The following is a 24,595-nucleotide window of genomic DNA, read 5'->3' as shown; positions in this document are numbered from 1 at the left end:
TCTGTACCATCTCAGTGGACTTATATATAGTAAGAACACCCTCTTCCATTGTGAATGTGAAGCAAGGAAGCTACTAATGATAGAGGAGAGGTTTAACTTTATACTTTCACTATCATTTATAGTTTTACAGTTAATTAACTTGGTCATGAGAGCAGATTTTCCATTTCTTCATTTTGTACTTCTTGGTTAGGCTCATCCATTTGCAACTTTGCATTGCTTCAGTCCCTCGCTGAAACCCTCACAAAACTTAAGGTCACCCTGGTGTAGGAACACACTCCCCAAACTGTTTCATCTCATAGTGGCAAGGGCCAAACTGCTGCTGCTGCTGCTGCTATGCCAGCTCCCAGAGGCTCCTGATAAGTGATGTCCAGCCTTGAGGGCTCAGCATTTCTCCCTCCACTGAAGCCCTCGGCGATGACATGGCCCAGCATGTGTTCAGCAGCAGAGCCCACAGCCACGCCAGGTGCAGTGGTTGCCATCTGGTCCCTTAGACCTGGCTGCCTGGGCACTGCAGCAGGTGAGCCAACTGCAGGTGACAGGGTGCTGCTGGCGGCTGAGCTGCTGGCGCTGGCCTGGGGGCAGCTCTGACCTGAGGTACAGCTCAAGCTTCTATGTGGCACCGCAACTGCGAGTTGCTTCTAGAGGCGGGTCAGCTTCTAGAAGGGCAAGGAACAAGTCCGGCGGCCTCTGCAGAGAAAGAGAGAAGACAAGAGGCCTCTTTTACCTTTTATAATGTGGCTATTAGAACATTTAAAATTTTACATGTGTCTCACTTTTGTGACTCATTCTATTTCTCTTCAGCGGCGCTGATCTATACCTCAAGGCACATAGATTAATACTAGCCTGTTAGTTTCCTTTCAAGGCCATTCTCCTCCTGCTTTTCTTATCAAATTCGTTATCCTGTGTGTGTCCTTCCACTCACAGCTCTCCTCTCATTGGAAATCTAGAGTAGTTCCAAGTCTGGAATTGCAAAGCATTGGGTTCCTTTATTATCTTCACTTCATGTTGTTGCTAAGGCTATTATGGGCAATACCAAAACCTGAGAAATGATTGTTTTCTCTTTCAGGAGTATTAGTTCCCTCCAAGCTTATCCTTTTTATTATCTGTGTACTGTTTTCTTCTCTTTGGCCTTTCCTACTATTCCATCCCTTATTATGGCATTTCTGAACATTGGGCAGGCGTTCTTGGAGAAACATTTGAAAAGTCCTCCCTCGCTTGATGTAGAATTCCCCGTGTGAGAATATACCTCTCTCTTAAACCCACCTCAAGATTGCAGGTTTTCTCTGAACCTAAACTCTTCCCATGTTACTTATACTGTCGGGGGGCCTGTTTTCCATCTGGGTTGGACTGTTTTATGGATTTTCAACTCTTAGCATTAGGAGTCTATTCCTGCTTCTCTCTCTTTCAATCATATGAACCTTTAGACACCAGAGCAATTGGCCTTTCTCTCATAAGTAATAGTTTGGTACATATTATTTTTAGGACTAGCTTGCTTTTTGTGTATTCAACACATCTCCTTCCTATAAACTGCTGTTTATAACATACCACAAATTGCCAAATCACCAATTGAGCACAGATATTAATCTCTCCTTAGTTTCTCTCTTATATCTCTTTGATGTAGCAGATGTTTGACATTTTCTTTTGAAGACATAAGTGTCAATGCTAAGGCATGGCCATTAATTATTGACCTTTTGACGGGGTGTTGGGGAACACTTCTCCTTTCCTCATTTTATTGTGGCTGTTTCAACCTATGGTGTATTTGGTTGTCTCCGTACAGGGGACAGACTTCACATAACTTTCTGTACACTGTTCTGTCCCCCTACTGTTGGCAGCTAGCTTGTGTCTTGTCTCTCATACTATTCTGACTCCTCAAAGAGGGTGGATCCTGTCTTATCTTTCTATTCCCAGAGTCTATGTAGTGCTTGGCGCTAAATGCATGCTGACTAAATGAATAAATAAGGGAATGAATATATCAACGGGTTAAATAGGGAACAAGAATATAATAAACCATAAGAAAGAACACCAGACCCCAAATTTTCTCCATTAGGTAACCTGAAGTTTCTATTTCCTGTTGATTAAATGAAGACTAGGATTTTCCATCTCAATGTATTAGAATGGATAAAGACCTTTGTTTTAGTTTTAAAAAGTCATGCCTCATTGAGAAAACTGTTGTTAGTTTTCTGCTATTAAATAACTTTTATGGAAAATAATGTATTACTTGTGGCACCTGAGAAATAATTTGTAATGTCTTTTTTGGGCCAATGAGTCTACTTCCGCATACAGTTTGCAACTGAACTTTAAAAAAATGGAATTTGAGGGGAGGTATTTCTAATTTGAACATACATGCTGATGCTCCTTTTGACCAGTGTTGCTGGAAAACATTAGTGGAATTTTTATTAATAAAAATGACTTTTATCATTTCCAGGTTGGGAGGTGGCTGGAGATCATATCCAGAGTGGAGCTGGAGGATCTGATAATGATTATCTGATCTTAAACTTGCATATCCCAGGATTTAAGTAAGGAAAGCCAATTCAGATTCTCTTCTGTAAGAATCCTCCCACAAGGGTTTCCCATAGAAATAGATGAACTAGGACTGCCTTTATAACATATATTAATATTATAAAGTACTTAGCAAATAACCATCTGTCATTGGGTAATGTATAATATTTAAGAATATCGATAGAACTAGTCATCAAGAAACTATAAATATTAGTTCTATATTACTTAAAGCTGGAAATGCTACAATAAGCATGATTCTTACATGCTTTATCACAAGAGGTCTTAGTCTATGTTGTTTGCAGTGGTATATTCTGTTTATTTTTCCCTTAGTTCTACCTATGAAATTTCCCAGTAAGAGCCTTTTTCTTGCTTTAGGATGGGTGGTAGCTTTTACAGCAGGGGGTATTCAAGCATATTATCATGGGTCTTTAGACTCATATTAGAACAAAGGATATGGACATGCAGAGTTGGTTGTGGAACGAGTTGTGGGGGTGAGGAAGAGAAGAGCATGGCGCTGAGTTTAATTTTAGTAGCTTAATCTCACTCCAAATTATATTTAGAACATACTATAAACATTGCCGTTCTACTCTGTCAAACAGACCACCAACGTCGATGACTGGAGCCACGGGTTCTGAACTAGGGAGAATAACCTTTGTCTTTGAAACCCTCTGTTCAGCTGACTGTGTTCTGTACTTCATGGTGGTAAGTGAAAGACCAGCTTTTGAAGGCAGGTCTCTAAGCTAAGCATCCTTTTGCAAGTGTGTATTTATGCAAATTGGGATAAGAATCCCATTTTTCTTGCCATTCTTGGAACCTTCCAAAAACATCTATATGCCTTTTTGCATTCTTTTCTCAGCCTTTGTTACCAAATCTCCTTCTCACTACTCACCCCTCTTCTGTCAACCTGAATTTGTTCGTGTTAGCAGAATACCCTGCGCTACATTCCTGTTCCTTGAGACTCTGAGCTAGAATGGCATTCTTCCTTTTGCTCTTTTATAATACTTCAAGGCCTGTTCCAATTTCAACCTCTTCTGGGAAGTTTTCTCTTGTTTTTTTTTTAAGTAAAATTAACTACTCCCTCCAGTGTACTCCTAAAACCCTTTGGGGAAAAAGAATAACCCTACTTTAATTATGAGAATTGTTTTTATATTTTGTCTCTCTCACTTGACCAGGCACTCCTGAGAGTGGGGATCACATATTATTTATTTTGCTAAATCAATTTCAGGGATTTTAGCTTATAGCAGAATCAGCTACTCTTTGTTTTTTTTCCTGTCCGTGTTGATTTGGTTTCCTTACACAAGTTTTGGAGATATAGAATTAAATGCCATATGAAAATGCTTTGAAAATCATGTAGTACTTTACAAATGTAAGGTGATTTTTTGCAGTAAAACTCTATTTATTATGACCCAGAAAGATGGTGTTTAATGAAGAACATTAAACAGCATGTGTGGTGATAAGGTAGTTTGGTAATGTCAGGATTACCAAACTATGCAAACATATTGTGTTGTTCCTTTGTGTTATGAACTAAGATACATTTCTTTATAGCATATTTGATTACTTTATAAAATGTTTTATTCCTATGTTTATATCAAAGGAAGAGAAAGAAAGAGACATGTCTTGAGTTCATGTCACCCCGTGGCCAACATCCCAAATAACTTACCAAAATCCACCCAAGTTCCTGTCATATATCGTGATTTAAATTATGATTTTAACAATATCTTGGTAAACCTATAATTCAAGTATATCTAAGGGAATATTTCATGAGCATTTTAATTATGATTTTGATAATATATTGGTAAACCTATAATTGCATAATCCTGGAAGTTGCTGGTATAATTCAGAGGGAACTTACAGTTCCTATGCAGGAGCTACATATTAGAATCTTTCAAGAAAAAAAAAGATAAAAATGAGAAGTTTGAAGAATTATGTTTCCCCTTATAAGTATATTTCCTAAGCTGAAGGCACACACACACACAAAATTGAACATATTATGATTTGAGATCCCTTTCAAGTTACGTTGACAATGTGGTTGATATATTGTGATTACTGAGTGAATAAGGTATTTGTTCAGATTTGGGAATTCTAGGTTTACGTGCTCTACAGATAAATATTTATGAACCCTTCAGGGTTTACTGTGTAAATACAAACACATATTTGTAATGTATTTACACATTTATATTAGTACTGCTTGTGCTTTATTTGTATTTTTTCACTGTGTTTAGGATATTAACAGAAAAAGTACAAATGTGGTGGAATCATGGGGTGGAACCAAAGAAAAACAAGCTTATACCCACATCATCTTCAAGAATGCAACATTCACATTTACATGGGCATTCCAGAGAACTAATCAAGGTCAAGACGTAAGTTCCAAGCACTCCCCTGCCCCCACACACAACAAAGATGATGCCCCCTTGTGGAGATGCATGCAAAGTGATCACTATAATCTACCGGAGGAAAGACTTGGGTTTTTATTTACGTGAAATCAGTCATCTGATTATGGAGTAGCTTGGTATAGAAATGGTAATTTTCTGTTTGTCTTTTCAAGGTAAGAATATGTGAAATGGAATGACACCATGAATCTTTGAATTGTTCTGTACTTTGAACAAATGTAGTTGCTTAGAGCTTAAGTGAAAAAGATATGATTTTATACCTTAAGAACATGACTTAATTTCTAAAACTTTCTGAGGCTTTGAGAAGGCCAGTGACTTTCTTCATCTTCATCTGAATGACCTGGCATTTGTCTGTGTATTAGTGTTCTCTAGCTGCTGTAACAAATGACCACAAACTTGGTGGAGGCTGGAAGTCTGAAATCAAATTGTCGACGGGGCCAGGCTCCTTCCAGAGGCTCTAGGGGAGATTCCCCCTCCTTGCCTTGTTCCAGCTTTGGTGGCCCAGGAGTTCCTTGGCTTGTGACTACATTCCACTCTGCCTTGTCTTCCCATGGCCTTTTCCTTGTTTCTTTGTGTGTCTCTCTTCTGTGTGGCTCCTGGAAGGAAGATCTCATCTCAAGAACCTTAACTGCAAAGATTCTTTTTCCAAATAAGGTCATAGTCACTGGTTCCGGGGATTAGAACGTGCTCTCTACTGATTAAATATACTTCTGTGAATAGAGTGGTGCCCACTAGTTGACCTTCAGTTGACCCAGTGTCTCAAGAAGGAAAAATACAGTGAAGCCAAGTTCTTGCTCTCATTGCCCAATTCAGTAGCAGTCAGAGTACATTGGTTAAGGGAGGTACAAACACCCAAAGTAGTGGTGTGATTGCATCAATGTTACACAGCATTTGTGTGAGGGCAAGAGTCTGAGTCTTCCAAGAAATTTTATAATCCCTAGTCCAAAAACCTTTCTACCCTACCACCCTGTCCACACCCAACTGTATCATTAGATTTATGTTTATATCTTAATAAGCAATGATAGACAGTAAAGCTGCTCCTATATTAAACCATATCTGTTTTTCTAGCCATAAAATCCAAAAATATTTCCTAGTTTTTACCAGTGAAACCATATTTTATGGCAATTGTGCCATAACTCCTAGAATTCCACCACAGTGGAAATTAGCTTCTAGAGTTAAAATTTAAGAGTTTTTTTCTTAAGAACCAAATTGGAGTGAAATTAATCCATTGCCATTTATAAACTACAGGGCTGGAGCATTCTGTTTAGTTATTTTGGTGATGTAACCTAAAACATAGTCTAGTTGTAGAAATAAGTCCCAAGCAGAAATCATTACTTTCTGCTCTCTTTTTAGAATAGACGGTTCATCAATGACATGGTGAAGATTTATTCTGTCACAGCCACTAATGCAGTTGATGGGGTGGCATCCTCATGTCGTGCCTGTGCCCTCGGTTCTGAACAGTCGGGCTCATCGTGTGTCCCCTGCCCCCCAGGCCACTACATTGAGAAAGAGACCAACCAGTGCAAGGAGTGCCCGCCTGACACCTACCTGTCCATACATCAGGTCTACGGCAAGGAGGCTTGTATTCCGTGTGGGCCTGGGAGTAAAAGTACTCAGGTAAGTAGATATGCATTTCAGTCATCCCCATGAAAGTACATTTTGCTAGAAAAGCTCAAGGGCTCCCCTTAATGTTTCTACAGGAAATATGAAGTTGCTATTTATGCCGAAAAATTCCCTTTCCTTCCCTTTTCTGTTTCCTTTCCTCTTGCATTTATTGAGCATTTAATATATACCAGGCAATGCTGGTTACTGGGTATGTAGAATATTAGGTAAGTCTCTGAACAAGAATGCCTTCCAAAAATTTGGAAAATGATTTCTTGTGTATTCTGTTAAGAATAGAGCAAGTAAACTAGCCCTATAGGCTAGTTACAGGAGTATCTGATTTGAGGTAAGTATATCTTATAGAATTTTAAGGACAAAGATTGAGGCTATACTACAGGTGAAGAAGAAACAGTAGTTTTGTTGTCTATTTAAACTGGTATAATAGTGATTTCCGCACCACCACCACCTTGTTTTCTTTATTAGAGAAGTTGTGGATTTACAGAACGATCATTTTTAAAATACAGGATTTCCAAATACCACCATATTATTAACAGCATTCATTGGTGTGGAACATTTGTTACAATTGATGATAGCACATTTTTATAATTGTACTGTTAACTAAAGTCCCTGGTTTAACTTAGGGTTCACTGTGTAAGTAGTGTAGTTTCAAGGATTTTAAAAAATTTTTATTGTTACCATATATAAAAATCTAACATTTCCCCTTTTAATCACATTCAGATATTTATGTCAGTGCTGTAAATTGCATTCACAATGTTGATCTACCATCACGCCATCCATTACCAAAGCATTTCCGTCATTCCAAATAGGAACCCGTAACAGGGAAGTTTGACTATTTCTTAATTTGTCTCTCTACAAGAAACTAGAGTAATTTCACTCTGACTTTAAAAAAATGTGAATCTTTTGAACTTTGCCTAGAAAAATCTAGCTAGAGTTTAGGAATTCTCTATATGAATATGGCAAAATATATTGTAAGTACACATTTTTGGTAGCAGCTAATACTTTATTTCCTGTTATCTTGTTTCTTTGCATTGCTTCATCTTTGATCAAAGGACCATTTGGTTTGCTATAGTGACTGCTTTTTCTACCATGAAAAAGAAAACCAGAGTTTGCACTATGACTTTAGCAACCTCAGCAGTGTTGGCTCATTAATGAATGGCCCCAGCTTCACCTCTAAGGGAACAAAATACTACCATTTCTTCAATATCAGTTTATGTGGGCATGAGGTGAGTTCTGGTTGTCAAGGTGAGATGGAGCTATTTTTCAGCTCTGATTGAGCTGATATTTTCTTGTCTTGATGGACCAATAAAATTTCTGTGGAAACCAACAATCAAGTGTCAGAAACTGAGCTTTGATTACTTAAGAAGGCTGGCAGCTTTCACCACCAAGAGCAACCTTGTCTGTTTATCCATCCATCAAAGCACTTATCCAGTCAGTTGAACCCCAAAGCTTAGAGCTGTGGTGTGAGTGTTTTGCGGATCTTTCATTTTTGTAAAAGTGGGTCAGGCTTGTCAATCTCGGCTATTTTTTAGGCAAGCAACTATAGTTGAGAAAGTTTTACTCTTGCTTATATTGTCAGTTGTGTAAATTTCATGTTTAAAATAAAAGTCTTCCAAGAGGAAGTTTGTCTAAATATAAAAGGAGGTATGCAGGTGACAAATACCAGTTGATCAGAAAGCCTCTGCTAATAAATCACTATAAATTATGGGATTTTATTTTCTGTGTGATGAATCAGAAGTGTAATTGATGCTGGTAATAAGGAGAGTTATAGGACCTTACATGTGATGTTTTTATGAGCAAATGACCATTAGCAAGAGTGAGAATAAATAAGGCATTTCTTCCATGTTTCTTCTATATTAACTCCTATACCTCCAGTTGTCTTCATTATGAGATGCTGTGCCAAATAAACTTTGTGCGAAGGAAATAAAAAGAGATCTGATGACAGCAGAAGTCTTCAAACACAGGGTCTTTACGCTTTTCATAGTTTTTTATTTGTCCTGTTCTGATTTTACATGGAGTGAGTGATTCAGCACATTCACTTGACTAGTCAGTCACTCATTTCACTCAACAAATATTTATTGAATATATTTATGTGCCAGATACTGTGTGAAGCAGTCAGTAAGATTAATTTGATTGCATATCACACTTCCCAATCTTATTATCGTATTACCAATGTCTCTTCTTTTGCCATCACTCTACTCTTCTGTTTTCCTGCCCTTTATTTTCTTTCCTTCCTTTTTCTTCTCTTTCCTTTCCTCTTTTCCTCTCACTTTCCTCAGTAATTTCTCTCTGTTCCATCATTTTTCTGTTCTTGGCTTTAACATTTTATTTTCAGGTTAGTAAACATATATTGCACTTGTATTGTGGTTGGAAGACCTGGCAAAGGGAGAGAATTTTATAAGTTAGGATTGCTAGGATCATGCACAATCTTTATACTTTCTTTATTCCCATCTGTGAAAACTCTGCATTTAAGATCAGTAAAATATGGTTCCTATTTTCAGTTTACATGTCTTTATAGAAACTATAGAGCAGGCTATGGTCCTTTGCAGTGGGACTTCAGAATATTTAAACATAGCATATATAAACAGTCTTCCAATTTTTATAAACTGTACCTTCCAGCTACCCTCCAAAGGATCAAAAGAGTAAACTCCTATATTCCCTTCAGCATATTGTGTGGTTGAACAGATACATATTGTCACTGAGTCTAAGAGGAGATGAATACAGACTTGTAGTGACCAATGGTATAGAAGACACGTTGTCGTAGGATTTTGCTGCAACATGAATTTAATGCTTTCTTCTTCAGCTTTCAAATTACCCTTCTACCACACATATAAAGGAGAAAGGATAGAAAGGCTTTTTCCTTGACACTATAACCTTCACCAGCAGTTTGCTGGTCTCTTTGTAGGCATTACTATTCTTTGAACTGAGGGTTTCGTAGGTGACTTTTATTTCTTTAATTTAGATGACTTTCATTCAGTATAACTGAATGAAGTAGTGCAGCCTTGAGTTATCCTTTTGATTATAATGGAGTGCCTCTCAATCTGTTTTGAACATTGGAATTTCCTGGGGGACTTTTTAAAAAAATACTTGTGCATAAGACCCACAACCAGATCAATTACATCAGAATCTCTGGGTGAGTAGAGAGTCACTGCTTTTCTAGAGTCACTTGCTAGTTGAGATTCAGTTTAAAGACTGACCTCCAATAAAATCTGCTTTATGATTTTGTTTTCCTAGGGACAGAAGATGGCTCTCTGTACCAACAATATAACAGACTTTACAGTGAAGGAAACGGTAGGAGGGTCAGATGATTATACAAATTTGGTAGGAGCTTTTGTGTGCCAGTCAACTATTATTCCTTCTGAAAGTAAGGGTTTTCGAGCTGCCTTATCATCACAATCCATCATTCTGGCAGATACATTTTTAGGTAAGCCTCGTTTGGTTCATATATGCATGCATATTTACACATTTATTTATTGCTGTGTTATGATGCTAGTAATTTGTCTTAATGTATGGAGTTAACCATAAATTTTTTGTGGTTTTGTGACATGGTTAAAAAGGACCCCATGAGTGGGGTCTGTCAATGAATCTTAGTGAGTACAGAGATTTCTGAACTTAGTGTTAACTTAACGTGTGATATGATGTTTTCTGAAGAGAGGGTCTAGCCTTTCGTCAGACAGTCTAGGAGTTTAAGAGGCAAAATAGTTTTAAAAGTCAAAACTAAAAGAAAAATCGGAACAGTATGCAAACACAATATAAACCTAAATAATAATATCTGCCACCAGTTTTAATAATCTTTTCTTATAACAGAAGTAAGTTGGTAACAAGTAGCTAAGCTGAGGGTGCTGAGTTTTATTCCCCGTTTTTCCTCTCTGTGTCTGTGGTCCTGGAAATCAGAGGAAAGGTCTAAGAATCCAGGTCCCTAACTAGTATTCTTAAGGATGAAGTGCATTAGCACTTCTGGAGTCTAGGTTAGGAGGCTGCGGTTTTAACAAGCTTCTTAGATGATTCTTCTGCGCTGCCAGATTGGAGAACCATTGCCTATGCTCTAGAGGCGTTTAACTTCAACTTTCAGCACCAAGATCAGTTACAGGGTTTGGGTCCAGCATCAAAACTGGTGTCAGAAGCTACGTTTGTTGTTATTGCTTGCATTTTAGCTCTGCCACCATTTTGCCTACATGAGATGGGAAAATGCTTTACTTATCTGTTTCTTAGATTAAGCAAAATACGGAGTTAGTTTCTGAAAGTTACTAGGGTCCCAGAGTTTTTGTTTTGTCAGGAATGTCTGCATTGAACCTGAGTAAAATGCTGTATTAGCAAAGTAGCCAGATCATTGGACAAAACTCATCAGATGGTGGGATTTTTAATAGCAGATTTTGAAATGTTAGACACAGAAGAGAGTTTAGAGATCATTTAAATTACTGCAGACATTTTATAGATGCAGGAAATAAGACCCAGGGAAGTGAAGTGACAAGCAAAATTACAAAGCTAGGAAATTTTCTTTTTCATCCTGGGGTCTTTGGAAACTTTCTTATTTGCACCACGAATTAATTAATTTAATACAGTATTTCTGATAAAATGACAGTCATCAAAGTAAAGCTATTTTCTATTCAGATACACAGAAAAAAATTAACCTGATTTTTCCATATTGCTTAATAGTTTCTTTTTTATTCTCATCTAGGAGTGACAGTTGAAACCACATTGCATAATATTAATATAAAAGAAGATATGTTCCCAGTTCCACAAAGCCAAATACCAGATGTGCATTTCTTTTATAAGTAAGTGAAGATTCTGCCTCCCTTGATTATCTACTTTTTAATCAAAAGGAACTCATACACAAATGGATTTTATTTCCTATTCTATATTGTAAGTTACTAGTGGTAGGAAAGGTATATTATGTCACTCAGGGTGCTTAGCATGCATGGTAGATAGGCAATTATCTATCTACAAAATAGATAATTGGTTCTTAAAAGACAGTAAAAAGTAAGAAATATGGAATATTTTGAAAGCCTTATGTAATTTCTCTCAAATATGTATAATCTTATAAATTTAGAGTAAAGGACTCCATTTCATTGTCTAAGCAGTAATTATTTGTAATTCTTATAGCAAAGCACATCAGCTTAAGTAGATACGACCTCTGGTCCCTTTAAAACATTTTTTCATTGTAATAGCTATACTAAACCCCTTGAGGACATTTTTTCACTGTACCTGGGAAAACAGTCAACTTTTCATAGGCAGTGAAAGTAAATGAGTTCAAGCCATATTAAAATTCTGAATTAGTGAACTTTAATAAATATTTCTTTTCCATTGGTTCATGGAGCATGGGTGCAATTATAAGCATAATATTATTGCCTCTATAATCGGTGCCATCTTTATTTTGTAAAATATTATTTGCCTTAAAATAGGTCTTCCACAGCTACAACTTCTTGTGGAAATGGCCGATCAACTGCTGTGACAATGAGGTGTAACCCAACTAAACCTGGAGCAGGAGCGATTTCAGTCCCCAGGTATTCTTCTTAACGATTGTTCCACATTTGTATTTATTGTGAAGAAGCAGAGTTCTCCAGGATCTTACTATTTTGAAACATGTTCTTTATGGATGTAAAGCAGAGGGAGAACAGAAGAATCCATAGGTGTTTGTTGTAGGGATATGCTAAGGTCCTTTTAAGAGGATTAGGTCTTTGCCCCGTCTCAATACTTCCCAGCCTCCTTAAGGGTATTTTCGAGTCCTCTTTGCCTCAGATTTCTAATTCTCTTTAAAATTGAAGTACTATCCAATTAATTATAATTCATTTATTCTCACTGTTTAGTCTCCATTTCTTTGAGAGCTGGATTAGGAAATTTCCTGGGTTGCTGTATCAGATCTATAGTAAACTAGATGGGCAATATAGACTAAATAATCTAGCCTCTGAGTCACAGTTTTTTTTCTCTGTAAGGGGAGAGGGGTCAGGGTAGATAATTGTATGATCCATTTCTAACTCTTCAGTTTTTTGATTAATGGTGGTGGAATCGCCAAGGGGGAGTCTGATCTATAGAATACATAATACTGATTGGCATCGAGGCAACGGCTCTTCACAGTCTAGATCTGACTAATACAGTAACCTTAGGTGGAAACACTAGGAGAAAATGAGCAATTTAATGGATTCAGAAGAACTGTCACATAATGACTGCTTTCATGGCATAGGACACTTAAATATCTCCTATTTTTATTTTTCATGGTTCTTTTGTTATATGGTATAAAGATTATTAATTTCTGATCTTTTTAGGTTTAAGGTAACTTTTGATTACAGATTGATTTGCAGATATTTCTCCATCAAAGTAGAGAAAGTATTTATTTCTGAAGAGCAAATGAATTGACTTTAAATTTTTGTGTTAGTTTCACAGTCCCTCTTGAGAGATTTTAAGCTATTCTGCTTATGTCGCAACACCAGGCATGGAAATCAGTTGTCTAAGCATTGCTTCAACTACTTGTTATATCCTAAAAATAATTAGAGAGGTAACAATGTATCTTGGGCTTGTTTTTGGACATTAAGTTGTACTAGCATTCATCTCTCGCCTAGTGCTTCTCTGGCTCACATAGATCTATGAATTAATTGTTCTTTTCACCTATTAAATGTGAAAGAAGAATGTGAGGGGAGGATTACAAAATAAAAGGTAATAGACATCAGTCAAAGAGACAGAGGGCAACTGACGGTCAAGGGCTTTACATGGTGAAGAATCCTTCCTTCATCTCGAACCAGAGCCAAGACAGTAAACCATTCTTTAAGAAAGATTTTGTTCAGGGTTTTCAGCAATAAAAGCATGTGTCTTGCATCATTTTCTAATATTTGTACTGTATAGCTTTGGGTTCAGTTGCTCGTTCTGTTCATTGTAGCAATCCTGAGGTCTCTTTTTTGGACCTAGCAGTTAACCTATTGGATGTAGCCTCTAGGGGTTTCGATCTGGATGACTTCTGAAGCCTCCTCCAGGTCTAACCTTCTTGATTCAAGCAGATGATGCTAATAAAAACTGTCTGCCCTTTAAAAAATGTGTCACTCTGTCTAAATCTTCAGGGAGGGCTTCTGATATTTGCAAATGTAATAAAGAAAAAGTCTCATGCTCCTAAATGATGGCATCTGGAAACAGAGTTTTTCTCTAAGGAGAGCAGAAGGTAAGTTCCTCCTCTGACTGCCGGAGGTCTTGGTCACTTAGGGAACTTGACTGTCTCTGCCAGGGTTTCTCAAGATCTTTTGTGGCTGAATACTTCAAGGTGTCTCTTTGAAAAATTGATTTCTGAACCTTCTCTAAAACTTAGAGAAATCTCTGGTGTTAAGCCCAAGAATATTAATTTTTAAAGACAGAGGCAATTCTGATACATATTACAATTTAAGAGCCATTAGTCAACCCACATTTTGGATATTTGTTTTGTTTTTGTCTGAGACAGATTCTCAAATTTTGTTCCGAATTTTTGTTTTCTGGAAACCTAATTTCTTTGTCTACAGGGTGGCATCCTTCACCAATATTTCCAATTAAACTTTATTTGTGGCTATGCTGGATAGCGAAGTTTGAGGACCACTGTTCTAGGCATCTACTCCCATCCAACAACCCACAAGTACTGAACCAAATATTTCTTTTTGCAGTTTCCCAGCGGGACACAAGAGGGAGCTCAGAGATCAGAGCATGACAAACAGCAGCTTGTCCTGAAATACTTAGAATTTTTAAGCTAGTTTTGAAGTAGACTTACTTTGTTTTATTTTATTTTATTTTAAGGTAGATAGATAGATATTGAGAGAGAGAGAGAGAGAGAGAGAGACAGGTGCTAACCAGGAAGTTGCTTTGAGAAGCATCATACTCAGAGGGCAGAGTCTGAAGGGAGACATTGGCAGTTCAGAAGGCTAAGGATCTTGGAAAACTAGGCAAAGGTGACTTCAGCAGCAGTAACTTTGGTTGGGGCTCTGTAACTTGGTGTCTGGAAAATTGTCACAAGGCCCTCAGTCCTGGGAAAATGAGATGGTCTTTATAGAAAGTGAACCAGGAAGGAGAAAAGGGGAAATGTGTGTTCTCTGTATTTCAGGGAAAATTAAGAGGGAGCAGAAAATTATCTGAACTGGTAAATGATCTGCAATTAGAATCCTCAGCCTGTCCACTTGGTTGGTCAAATGTAGTTGGTTTCTAGTTCCACAAAGTGTCTGGAGGGTATGAACGATTTTGGATAAAAAGACAAGAGTCTGGTGTCTGGGTAGATGAAATCTGAGGGCTGGAATGGACTTTTAAGGTTATCTAGTACAGTTTCATCTTGAACAGAGAACAAGCTGCCAGCATAATAAACCACTAATATCCCCAAATAGATACTCCTCCAGCCTCCACCTGAAAGGCTTCCCAAACCTGTTATGATGACCCTAGGTGAATAGAGGAACTGGAGACTTTGCTTCCATTAGGAAAATTTAGATCTAAGCATGTGTCCACAGGACTCTCTCAGAAACATGAGAAATTTCTGTTAGTGAAAAGGTTACAGAGAAGGCCTTATTAAAAAATAGGTAGCGGGAATAATTTTTACTATGATAAGAAAGATGTCAAATCCCATTAGAGATCCTTAAGTGAATCCCATTTATTTTACAGATTAAGAAACACTGAGGCCTCAGGTTGCATAGCCATGTTGTGGTACAGTTGAGATGCACTAAAGATTTTCTGATAATGTCTAATGTTCTTTTCACATCATCATCCTTTTGTTTTGCCATTTTTTCTCTCTAATTCCTCATAGGCAGAGATTTGCAAAGAAGCACACTAAGCAAAAAGGCAAATATCACGCTTATCCCAAGGGATCACTCCATTGAGCTATGGGTTATTGGTGCCCTCTTTTAAATGAGTCATCTTTGCCCAAACTGGGTCTTTGAGAAAAATCATCTCTTTCTTTCTCTTTTAACTTATGACTGTATTTAACTATTTAGGTAGTTTCTAAATCAGTCTAAAAATTCTTTTGCCAAAACCTCCTTCAAAATCAAAATTCATCTTCATTATCATTGTAGCCTCTGGGAATATTGTTTCTCATGAAAGGGGCTGCTTCACAGTTCTGTCCTGATAGTGCTCAGGGATTGAACACTCCAGGGGTTTATTCCAGTGTTTTCTTTGGTCTTTGGGGAAGAACTATTAAATCCAAAAACTCTTATCAATTTTAAGTTGTTAAGAACCAGTGAATAATGATTGGTTGAATGAGTCCTTTGTTTGCTTGCTTGTTTTTCCCCATTAACCATTTCTGGATAGATAACAGATATCTAAACTGTGTAAGTTAAATTACAAAGGCAAATAGAACTCAAAAGATTAAAGCCAAATAAGACCTTAAACATTAAAAAGTAAGGAGACATATAAAAGCACTATGAGCCAAAGTGAAAACAACTAAAAGCCATGATCAAGAAATGGGAAAATTCAGAATTGCTAAAACTGTACAATACAGACACTAATGAACATCTTAAGTCATAATCCAAAATATCACAAAACATTCATAAAGTTTTAGGATCAATTTTGAAATAAGGATAAAATTTTTTTTTTCTTTTCATTGAAGATATAGAGGCTATAGATAAAAAGAGTTTAGGGAGAGTCCGTCAATTTAGTCTGTCCAGGTCTTGATCAGATGCTGAGTTTAGATAATTAACCCAGGGTAGAATTTTTGGAAAGGGAGGTTTTTGAAGGAGATTTGTCAAATTTTAAATCCATGGATCTAAGAATGATCGGCCAATATATTTTATATTCAAACTGAGTCATAAGCCATTTATACCCTCTAGCTTTAGGGAAAACAAAATCAGAGTAAGATACAATGAAGTTTTTGGATCCCACTCAAGAGGGCTGTCTGCCAAGGACAAGGCAACCTCAGCAGAGAAAGGCTGAGCATCCTGAGATGCCAAACCAAAGGGAGTCAGAGGCAGCATAGGCCATGCCCAAGGATGCGAGTCTGCATACCCTGGGGTAGGGGAACCCCAAGAAAACCATGAAAGCCACACCAAAGGGAAACTCTGCAGCAAGAGAGCCCTGGCACCGAATGATAAATTTTCCAGGCACGCAAGACTGTGACATTTCCCGTTAGTCCCTTGAGATTAGTTCTGGAAGAATCAGGAACTTACAGATAAATAGATGAATTTAACTTTGGATTTTGCGTCAAGTTTTAGCGAAACAATTTTATACTGCTTTGTTCTATCCAAACAATAATAGATTTAATATTAGGTTGTAATTGGTCATAAATAAATAAGATTCTTTCCCATGAAATCATAATGTGAACCAAGTAGATCCTGTTTTAGATAAGATGACTCATTTAAAAGAGGGCACCAATAACTCAATGCAGTTATTCCCCCAGGAAATATATCCCATTTTAGAGCCCCCAGATCTAACATACTAAAAAGAAATTATCTTTCTTTCACATTCCCAAAGGCGTCCCAAATCATAAGGCAATTCCAGAAGCAAAGCAAGGAAGCTAGAGAGTCTGTCCTCATTTACTAGTTAAAGGACATCGAGATGCACGTGGTTGTCCTTTAAATTCACAGTGCATCTGGGTAATCCTGTAGAGCTCTAGCCCCGCATGCCCCAGTGATGGAAGACCATTTACTGTTTCCTTAGACGTTTTAACTCGATGGTGATCACATAAACCCTAAGTTAGAAAAAAGCACAGGTAGTGGCAACACTACGTTCCAGCTTTAAAAAGCTGGGAGGAGAGAAGGGTGTGAAGATGATCAAAGGGAAAGGTAATCAAAGGGAAAGTATTTAAAATATTTGGTAACTAAAGTGTTTATGCATTTTATTTTTTGCTATTTTGTTCTTTTCTTGCATTTTTTTCCCTATTTTCATTTATACTTAAGTGCTATTGAAATTATTACTGCTGCATATATCCTTGATGTTTCTCAAGAAAAGCCTGATTACAACTGTGGCACTTATGTTTATAACAAAAGATCAATTTTGGATGTTTCACATCTTAAATGATTCGTTGGGTTAAAAAAATTAAAGAATTGATTCCAAACGAGAATACTTTTAACCTGAAAGTTTCTTTTAAAAACTGAAGTCTGCCAAGGAAAAGGCACTGAATCATTGTAGTGTTTTGACACCTAATGGCAGCTTTATAAATTACATGAATGTCTTCTTTGATTTTTTTTTTCTTTTTGCAGATCCTGTAGTTCTACCAATTCTTTAGAAAGTGACATGCATTGTTAATAGTCTTTTGTATTTTTACAGTGATTCAAACTTTCCAAATTATGCACTCATTTTTATTTTTTCTAACCACCCTGCAAAGGAAGTATTGCAGACATTCCGCTCTTGACATATTACAACAATGAGGCCAGGTGAGGTTGAGTCATCTGTGGAGAAACACATACCTATTTGAAAGTCCAGTTAGAATTGTAATTCCAGTCTCTTCTCCTGAGCTTTTTGCAAATTTAATTAACTTTCTCCTTTCTTTTTTATTTGTTGAGTTCTATTTTCTAAAACTTTAGCAGACTATTTTATTTTTCCAAGCTAAGCAGGTTTTTTTTTTTTTTTTTTCTTTAAGACTTCTTTGCATTAAAAGATAAAATAGAAAATAATTTGAGGAAGAGAGATTTGAGCAGGAAAGCATATTGGTAATTTTTGCTAAATGATCAAATGATCAGAAATGTGTAATTACGTTTAAAGTTGCCATTAATTGTTATGTAAATAAGAATTGTGTCCTTGAAGAAATTTACTAATTGGTTACTCCAGTGTTTTAAAAAGAGCAATTTCAAGTTGCTTTTTCTGATCTGAAAGGCAGAAAGTAGGGTTGATTTTTTATGTGGCATGGTTTTCATCTATTTCACTTACCTTTTTTTTTTTTTTAACTACTCTTTTTTCTTAGTCTGAACGTATTCATTACTCCCTTTTCACAAACAGAGAAAACAAGGCAGATAAGATTTATGTCATTTTCCACAGGCTCACCCAGTTCACCATTGTTCTTAGCTCTGACAAATAATGCTGGGCCTCTGTTTCTGAAGCATGTTATAAAGTGCATTTCCTTTAAATCCCACCAATATTTACTTAGTCTACGTCATATAGACATTTTGGAAAGAGAGGCATCTAAAAATGCAGTCAATTTGGGCATGCAGTTTTTTTTTTAATGTTTATATTCTAGGGTGCTTTAGAATATAGTTAACTAAGAGTATGGTATTTTGCTTTGCTGACAGGATAAAACTTATAGTTTTGAACTGCGTATCATCAGAAAGGCATTTGAGAATGGGAAGTTAAGGCTTAAATGTACAGGGTTCCTATTTGGAATGATGGGAATGTTTTGGTAATAGATAGTGGTAAAGTAGCAGAACATTGTAAACGTAAATAACAGCACTGAAGTATATATCTGAATGTGATTAAAAAGGGAAATGTTAGATTGTATATATGGTAACAGAGTAAAAATTTTTTAAAAATCCATGGAACTACACTGCATAGACAGTGAACCCTCAGTTAAACCACGGACTATAGTTAATAGTACAATTATAAAATGTGCTATCATCAATTGTAACAAATGTTCCACACTAATTCAGGGTGTTGGTGGTGGGGTGGCATATGGGGATCCTATGTTTAATGCATGATTGTTCTGTAAACCCACAACTTCTATAATAAAGAAAAAAAATTAAAGAGGGTCGCTTTTTTTTTTTATTATACCTGTCATTTTGTGTCTACATTTTTACTAGTAGGTATTTCAGAACACCTGTACTCAGGGCAGGTTAAGGTCTAAAGGAGGTTTTTGCGTCTGATGATTAAAGCTAAGCCATTTGGAAAAAGAAAACATATTTATGTTACTTGACTTAAGGGAGCTGGAACTGTGGTAGTCAAATTAAGAGACCCATATTCCCCTAGTTTTACTGAATTCATGAACAAAACAGCCTTTCCCACTAGAATCTTTCCAAATAGTTTCTTGCTTCAGTAAGTAAGGATTCTGAACACAGTATCAGCAGGTTAATGTTAATGTTAAGCCATGCTGTATTTATCTGTCTCCAAAATGAAAGAGGCAAGTTGACGTAATGGGCCCACCCACCAGAAAGCAGAACTTTGAAAAGTCTGCATTGAGACCCTGACTGGTAGGGCTGGCCGAGTGCGACCCAGCACCTATGCTTAAACCCTGTCATCTGCAGAGTTGGGACAGTAACGGCCCCTCAGAGTCATCCACAAGCCAGAGAAACCCAGGATCATGTGCATCACTGAGTCATGTGCTGACCTGATGGTTGTTTGGTTTATTTTTTCACTTTAGATGAGTTTCTTGTCATGTCTTACCCCTGCCCCCTCCAAAGACCATGGTCTCCTGCATCATTCTGTTCCCTTCATCCCCCTTGCTCAAGTACATTACCAAATAGAAATCACAACTTCCTTAACTATGAGATACGAGGTCCTTTACCACCAAATTCCTGCCTGTATCTCCAGCATTCAGTCACTGTCTTGCTCTTAAAGGTCCAGCAACAATGACTCACTTGTAATTTCCTTGCTTGTCATCATACCGTTTTATCCCTTCTGGCAAGAATGCCCTTGCTTTCATTCCCTTTGTTCTTGCTAACTCCTTCCAAAAATTCTAGACTCAGCTTAGGCATCACCTCCACCAAGAAGCCCTCCCAAAAGCTTCTTTATCATTATCTATTTGTGTCTGTCTCTCCTTTAGATTTTTTTTCACATATGCATTCCCAGTATCTCACACATTATGAAATAGGAGCTCACATATCAGTTGGAGTAGATTGAATGTGTTACAAAAGCTGTTGTTTTTGTTGTTGTCATTTGTTAGCAAGTGCCCAGCAGGCACCTGTGATGGATGCACATTCTATTTCCTGTGGGAGAGTGCAGAAGCTTGCCCTCTGTGCACGGAGCATGACTTCCATGAGATCGAGGGAGCCTGTAAGAGAGGATTTCAGGTAAGGGGCGAAGCTGTCTACGCAGAAATGTGTCATTGAAGATAGAATTGGTTTGTCTGGAATTGATTACGCCATACAGACTCAGATTCAGAGCCATGGCTAATGCTTATAGTTAACTTAATGTGACATCAATATGCATTTAAAATTGTCTGACAGCTAAATTCTCATGTGTACTGGGATTGGGGAAAATGAGTTCTGACAAGAGAATTGTAGGATATGTATATTTATCTGGATTATAATGCAATGATATCATTAAACCAAGTTGTGTCTTATATAATGCAGTTAATAATTAAGATGGGGGTAGTATAACTGATACCACAAGAAATGTGTCTAAAAAAGTAAAGCATGCTTCAAGGAGATTATGGTCTAGAGTATGCAGTAATTTTATTTGGCTAGCCTCATATGCATACCACAAAATTGAGGCCACACCCTTGAACTGCAGTGAGGCTGTTGGAACAGCTGCTCCTGGGTTAATGTCTCAATAGGGGGGTCCTGGAGGCTGACTCACTCCAACAGAGGTATCATCAAACTTTGTTGGGGAGAGACAAAAGAATGTCAACTGGGAGTCTGGTCCAAAGGATGAGGTTGAGAAAGAAAAAATCGTAAAGCCAGTGACCAGGAGAGTTGGCAAGAAGTTGAGTTCACGGAGGCACAGAACATAAAAGTTAAGAACAGAGACTCAAGTCAGATAGTCCAAGGTTAGAGTACCCTGGTGTTGGACATTTCAGAAAAATTTGTAACTCTGTAATGAGCATCCTTGTTGGAAATTTATTATTTTTTAGAGTTTTTACTAGAAAGAGATTAATTGAATCCAAATGGGTGGACATTTTTAAGGTTCTTGATACATATTACCAAATTGCTTTGATTGTATCAACTTGAGTGTCTACCAGGGATGTTTGAGAGAGCCTCCTTCACTGCACCAGCTTTGAATAGTATCATATCAGGAAACAACTTGGCCTGCTTCAGGAATACTTGCTTACAGCCTCTTGCTCCTCAAATTCTATTGAGATGACAATAAAGAGGCACAATTGAAAATAAATTGGGACTAGGGTGGTGGGAACCCTAGTAGAGAGTGGACATCAGAGAATGAGAGATTTGGATGGGATTTCTGAGGGCTAGAGGTAGATGGGATAGGACTGATTTTCAGGCAAGTGTGGAGGGGGCAGCAGGCTAGAGTGCTGACAAGAGTAATAGTAGTAAAGAGACCTGAGCCATTTTCCCCAGGAATCTTGAAGTTGGCAGGTCAAAAAGCATGAGTGCAAGAGAGGGGAGGAAATCAGGGTACTGCAGCCAATCCCATGCATACAGAGTACCTGGTAGCAGTGGTGTTTACCCCTAGGGAGAAAATGTTGAGAACTATTATTTAAATTGATATTTTTCAACCTTTGATGACGGTGACCCTGTAGTAAGAAATACATTGTATATCAAGCACAGGACAGAGACACAAACTCAGAAGTACAGCACTACAACTAAAAATGAAATTGTTTCATGACACTTATTTTTATATTGTATGATTCATTACTAGCATGAAGTTAATATAAAATGTGTCTTTATTAAGATCTCAATACAAAATACGAAAAATCCCCAAATTGTCAGCACTTGAAAAAAAGGAAATATTTTATTTAATTCATCATCACCTACAGAGGAGTTGGTTTTAGGTCAGAGCACACAAGCACACAGAGACAGGGCTGCTGCTCACACATCCAGCACTGTTCCCTCTCTCTCCCTCCCCCCTCTCTCCCTCTCTCTCTCTCCCTCCCTCCCTCCCTCCTTCTCTCTCTCTCTCCCCCCTCCCTCTCCCTCCCTCCCTCCCTCCCTCCTTCTCCCCCTCTGTGTATGTGTTTACATATTTTTAAGTGGGTCAAGGATGAAACTTCCAGGCTCACAAAAATGATTGTTTGTTAATCCTCATAAAAGTAATGATGTCCTTTTCTGCTCTGCAATGGAAATTCTTTTTTATCCTTATTTAAAATTATGATAAAGAATATTTTATAATCATTTTGGAAGTAAATGAAAAGCTTAACTGCATTCCCTTCTTTGGGCACCAAATTTAACTCAAGGGTTTTGAAACGCTAAATGATCCTTAATAGGAATGTTCTTTCATGTTCAATATTTCCCTTCTGGAGGATGATGATTAGAAGTTTAAGAAAGTGAAGTCACAGCAATTCTTCTGATTTTATTTCATTCAACTGTTGTTCATTGATAAAGTTCCCTTCAACATGCTATAAAAATGTTGGGAACAGATAGTTGCTAGGTGATTCTGAAGTGTCTGCTTTTGACTCAAGAATGATATCTTTTGGGCCACTTTGATGTATTTGACATTCTAAAATAAATTAATTCTCCTCTCAGTTCCAAATTTAATTGGAGAAACACCATTGTTTCAATTTTGAAAATTTTGCCAAATTGGATTGCATTCCAACTGGAAAAATAGAAATGTCATTCGACTTCATTCACTGTACTTAGTATATTCCATTGCAGCAACAAGTCAACTTAGTTATGGTGCCATAAGTGAGTATGCTGTGGTAAGTGACAATGGTCCTCTCCAGTCTCTGAAGAAAATATTTCAAAATGTTAGCTCTTCATTGAGCTTTGTATAATACAAATGGAAACTTTCACTGTGGGAAAAGGGTGGATTTTTCTGGATGCCAAAGCTTCATGATAGGAAAAAAAAATGATTACAAAATATTGCTGAGTTCTTTCTAATTTTTTGATACTCCACTGTCTTTCAGTCCTATTTTAACCCTATATTGACTGATAGTACACTTCTCCAATTCCGTAAATATATCTAATCCAGTTGTATATGAAGTTAAATTTACACAAGTCCTCCACTACGGCCATAAAAAACTGAAAGAGCTGCACTACTTGTGATATCAGTGCTCTTATCAAATTGGATCTCAAAAATCTATACCAGGTTGTAAGTGTGTATTAAGCATTACTTCTAAACGTCATGCAGTAGTAAAGATTTGAAGAGATACTGTGTATCACTAAGGAATGTTTTTAATTTATCATCAAATTGATCTTGCCATATCCACACAGTATTTCTACATGCTGGAAGAATACACTTTTCAGCTTCAATGTTGGCCATTTTCTCACTTGGCAGTGATATTTGACTGAATGAAGTGATAAGGCCTTCTAATTAACAATTACAGAATGATGTAAGACAATTTGCCGATAATGTCATTCTTTTTCTTTGACAGTATTTGAGGAGCTTACTGAAAAGTTAAGTATTCTTAGTTACAAAATACAGATTTTGAAGTTTCAAAGTTTTGTTTATGAGACTGTCAAACATCAGTGCCTGCAATTTTCACTGAGTGCTATACATTTGTTAAACTGTACAAACTTTTGCAGACTTTTTTCTTATTGGAGTGCAATTCAAGTGAAATCCAAAGTTTGTTAACCAGAGTCAGTATTTTTCTCAGTATTATCATTATATACACTTACAGATGTAGCAGTTGAACATGCTTCTGCATTTCTCACCTCATCATTCTTTGTACTTGTAAAAATAATGCAGTCCACTTTACATGAAAATGTTATAATTGTCATGTACTAAAAGATATTTCAATCATTAATGTCCTTTCTAAAAAACATGTTGAAAATTCTTAACAAACCTTCATTGAAACTTTTGTTCAAAATAAATATGATTTTCTTACACATCGTTTAATGATAACCATATATTATATTAACATAAAATTAAGTGCTATGGTGTTATCCTTCTGTTAGGGTATTGATCAAAGGGGACCATGATATACCAGAAAATATAATGAGACACCAATGAACAAAAGATTTAATCCCCTGTTCTTAGTTAGTGGGTATAGTTATTATGCAAATTGCTATTGGCTGCTGTACATGTTGAAATATATAAGGAACCACGCACTGTACTCTGGTTTTCTTTTCTAATTTGGCATATTGTATCTATTTATTCTTAAAACTTGCTGATTGAGACCCAGTATATTGATTTTATTATCCACCATTTAGCTGTAACTTGCAGGTTGAAAACATTGCCTTACAGAAATTGAGTCATATACTTCAGGAGCATGAGAGTACCTGGTGTGGGTAATGATGACCTAAAGATGCCCTCCTTATTTTACCATGGGGAAGAGGGTTGTAGGCTGTGTGCTTGCCTGCACACCAGTTAGAGTCTGCTAGGCACTGTGCACCTGTGTGCCCAGGGCCCAAGCTCTGCTCTTCTTCTCAGGGAAAAGCCTACTGGGAAAATGGACCTACATG

General features: G+C 37.1%; 1 protein-coding gene and 1 pseudogene across 6 annotated transcripts in view; one reads left to right on the top strand and one right to left on the bottom strand.

Annotated features, from left to right (window-relative positions):
• The window catches only part of ELAPOR2 (endosome-lysosome associated apoptosis and autophagy regulator family member 2), a 225,067-nt gene that overhangs the window by 184,074 nt on the left and 16,398 nt on the right, over positions 1-24,595 (top strand). For 5 of the 6 annotated variants that reach the window (XR_005217011.1, XM_037836548.1, XM_037836547.1 and 2 more), the window contains 9 exons: positions 2,426-2,516; positions 3,099-3,201; positions 4,722-4,859; positions 6,243-6,506; positions 7,562-7,735; positions 9,744-9,933; positions 11,188-11,284; positions 11,912-12,013; positions 20,242-20,368. Coding sequence is in view for 5 of the 6 variants with exons in the window: in XM_037836548.1 (XP_037692476.1) it covers positions 2,426-2,516; positions 3,099-3,201; positions 4,722-4,859; positions 6,243-6,506; positions 7,562-7,735; positions 9,744-9,933; positions 11,188-11,284; positions 11,912-12,013; positions 20,242-20,368 (1,286 nt within the window). In the remaining variant the exon portion in view is untranslated. The remainder of the gene's footprint in view (positions 1-2,425; positions 2,517-3,098; positions 3,202-4,721; positions 4,860-6,242; positions 6,507-7,561; positions 7,736-9,743; positions 9,934-11,187; positions 11,285-11,911; positions 12,014-20,241; positions 20,369-24,595) is intronic. The other variant, XM_037836549.1, reaches the window with a different exon arrangement.
• On the bottom strand, positions 131-2,382 carry LOC119534770 (annotated as a pseudogene).

This window comes from Choloepus didactylus, chromosome 5, assembly GCF_015220235.1.
Source record: "Choloepus didactylus isolate mChoDid1 chromosome 5, mChoDid1.pri, whole genome shotgun sequence".
NCBI lineage: Eukaryota > Metazoa > Chordata > Mammalia > Pilosa > Megalonychidae > Choloepus > Choloepus didactylus.
Note: the sequence above shows the minus strand (reverse complement) of the source record. Positions and strands in the feature narration are given on the sequence as shown.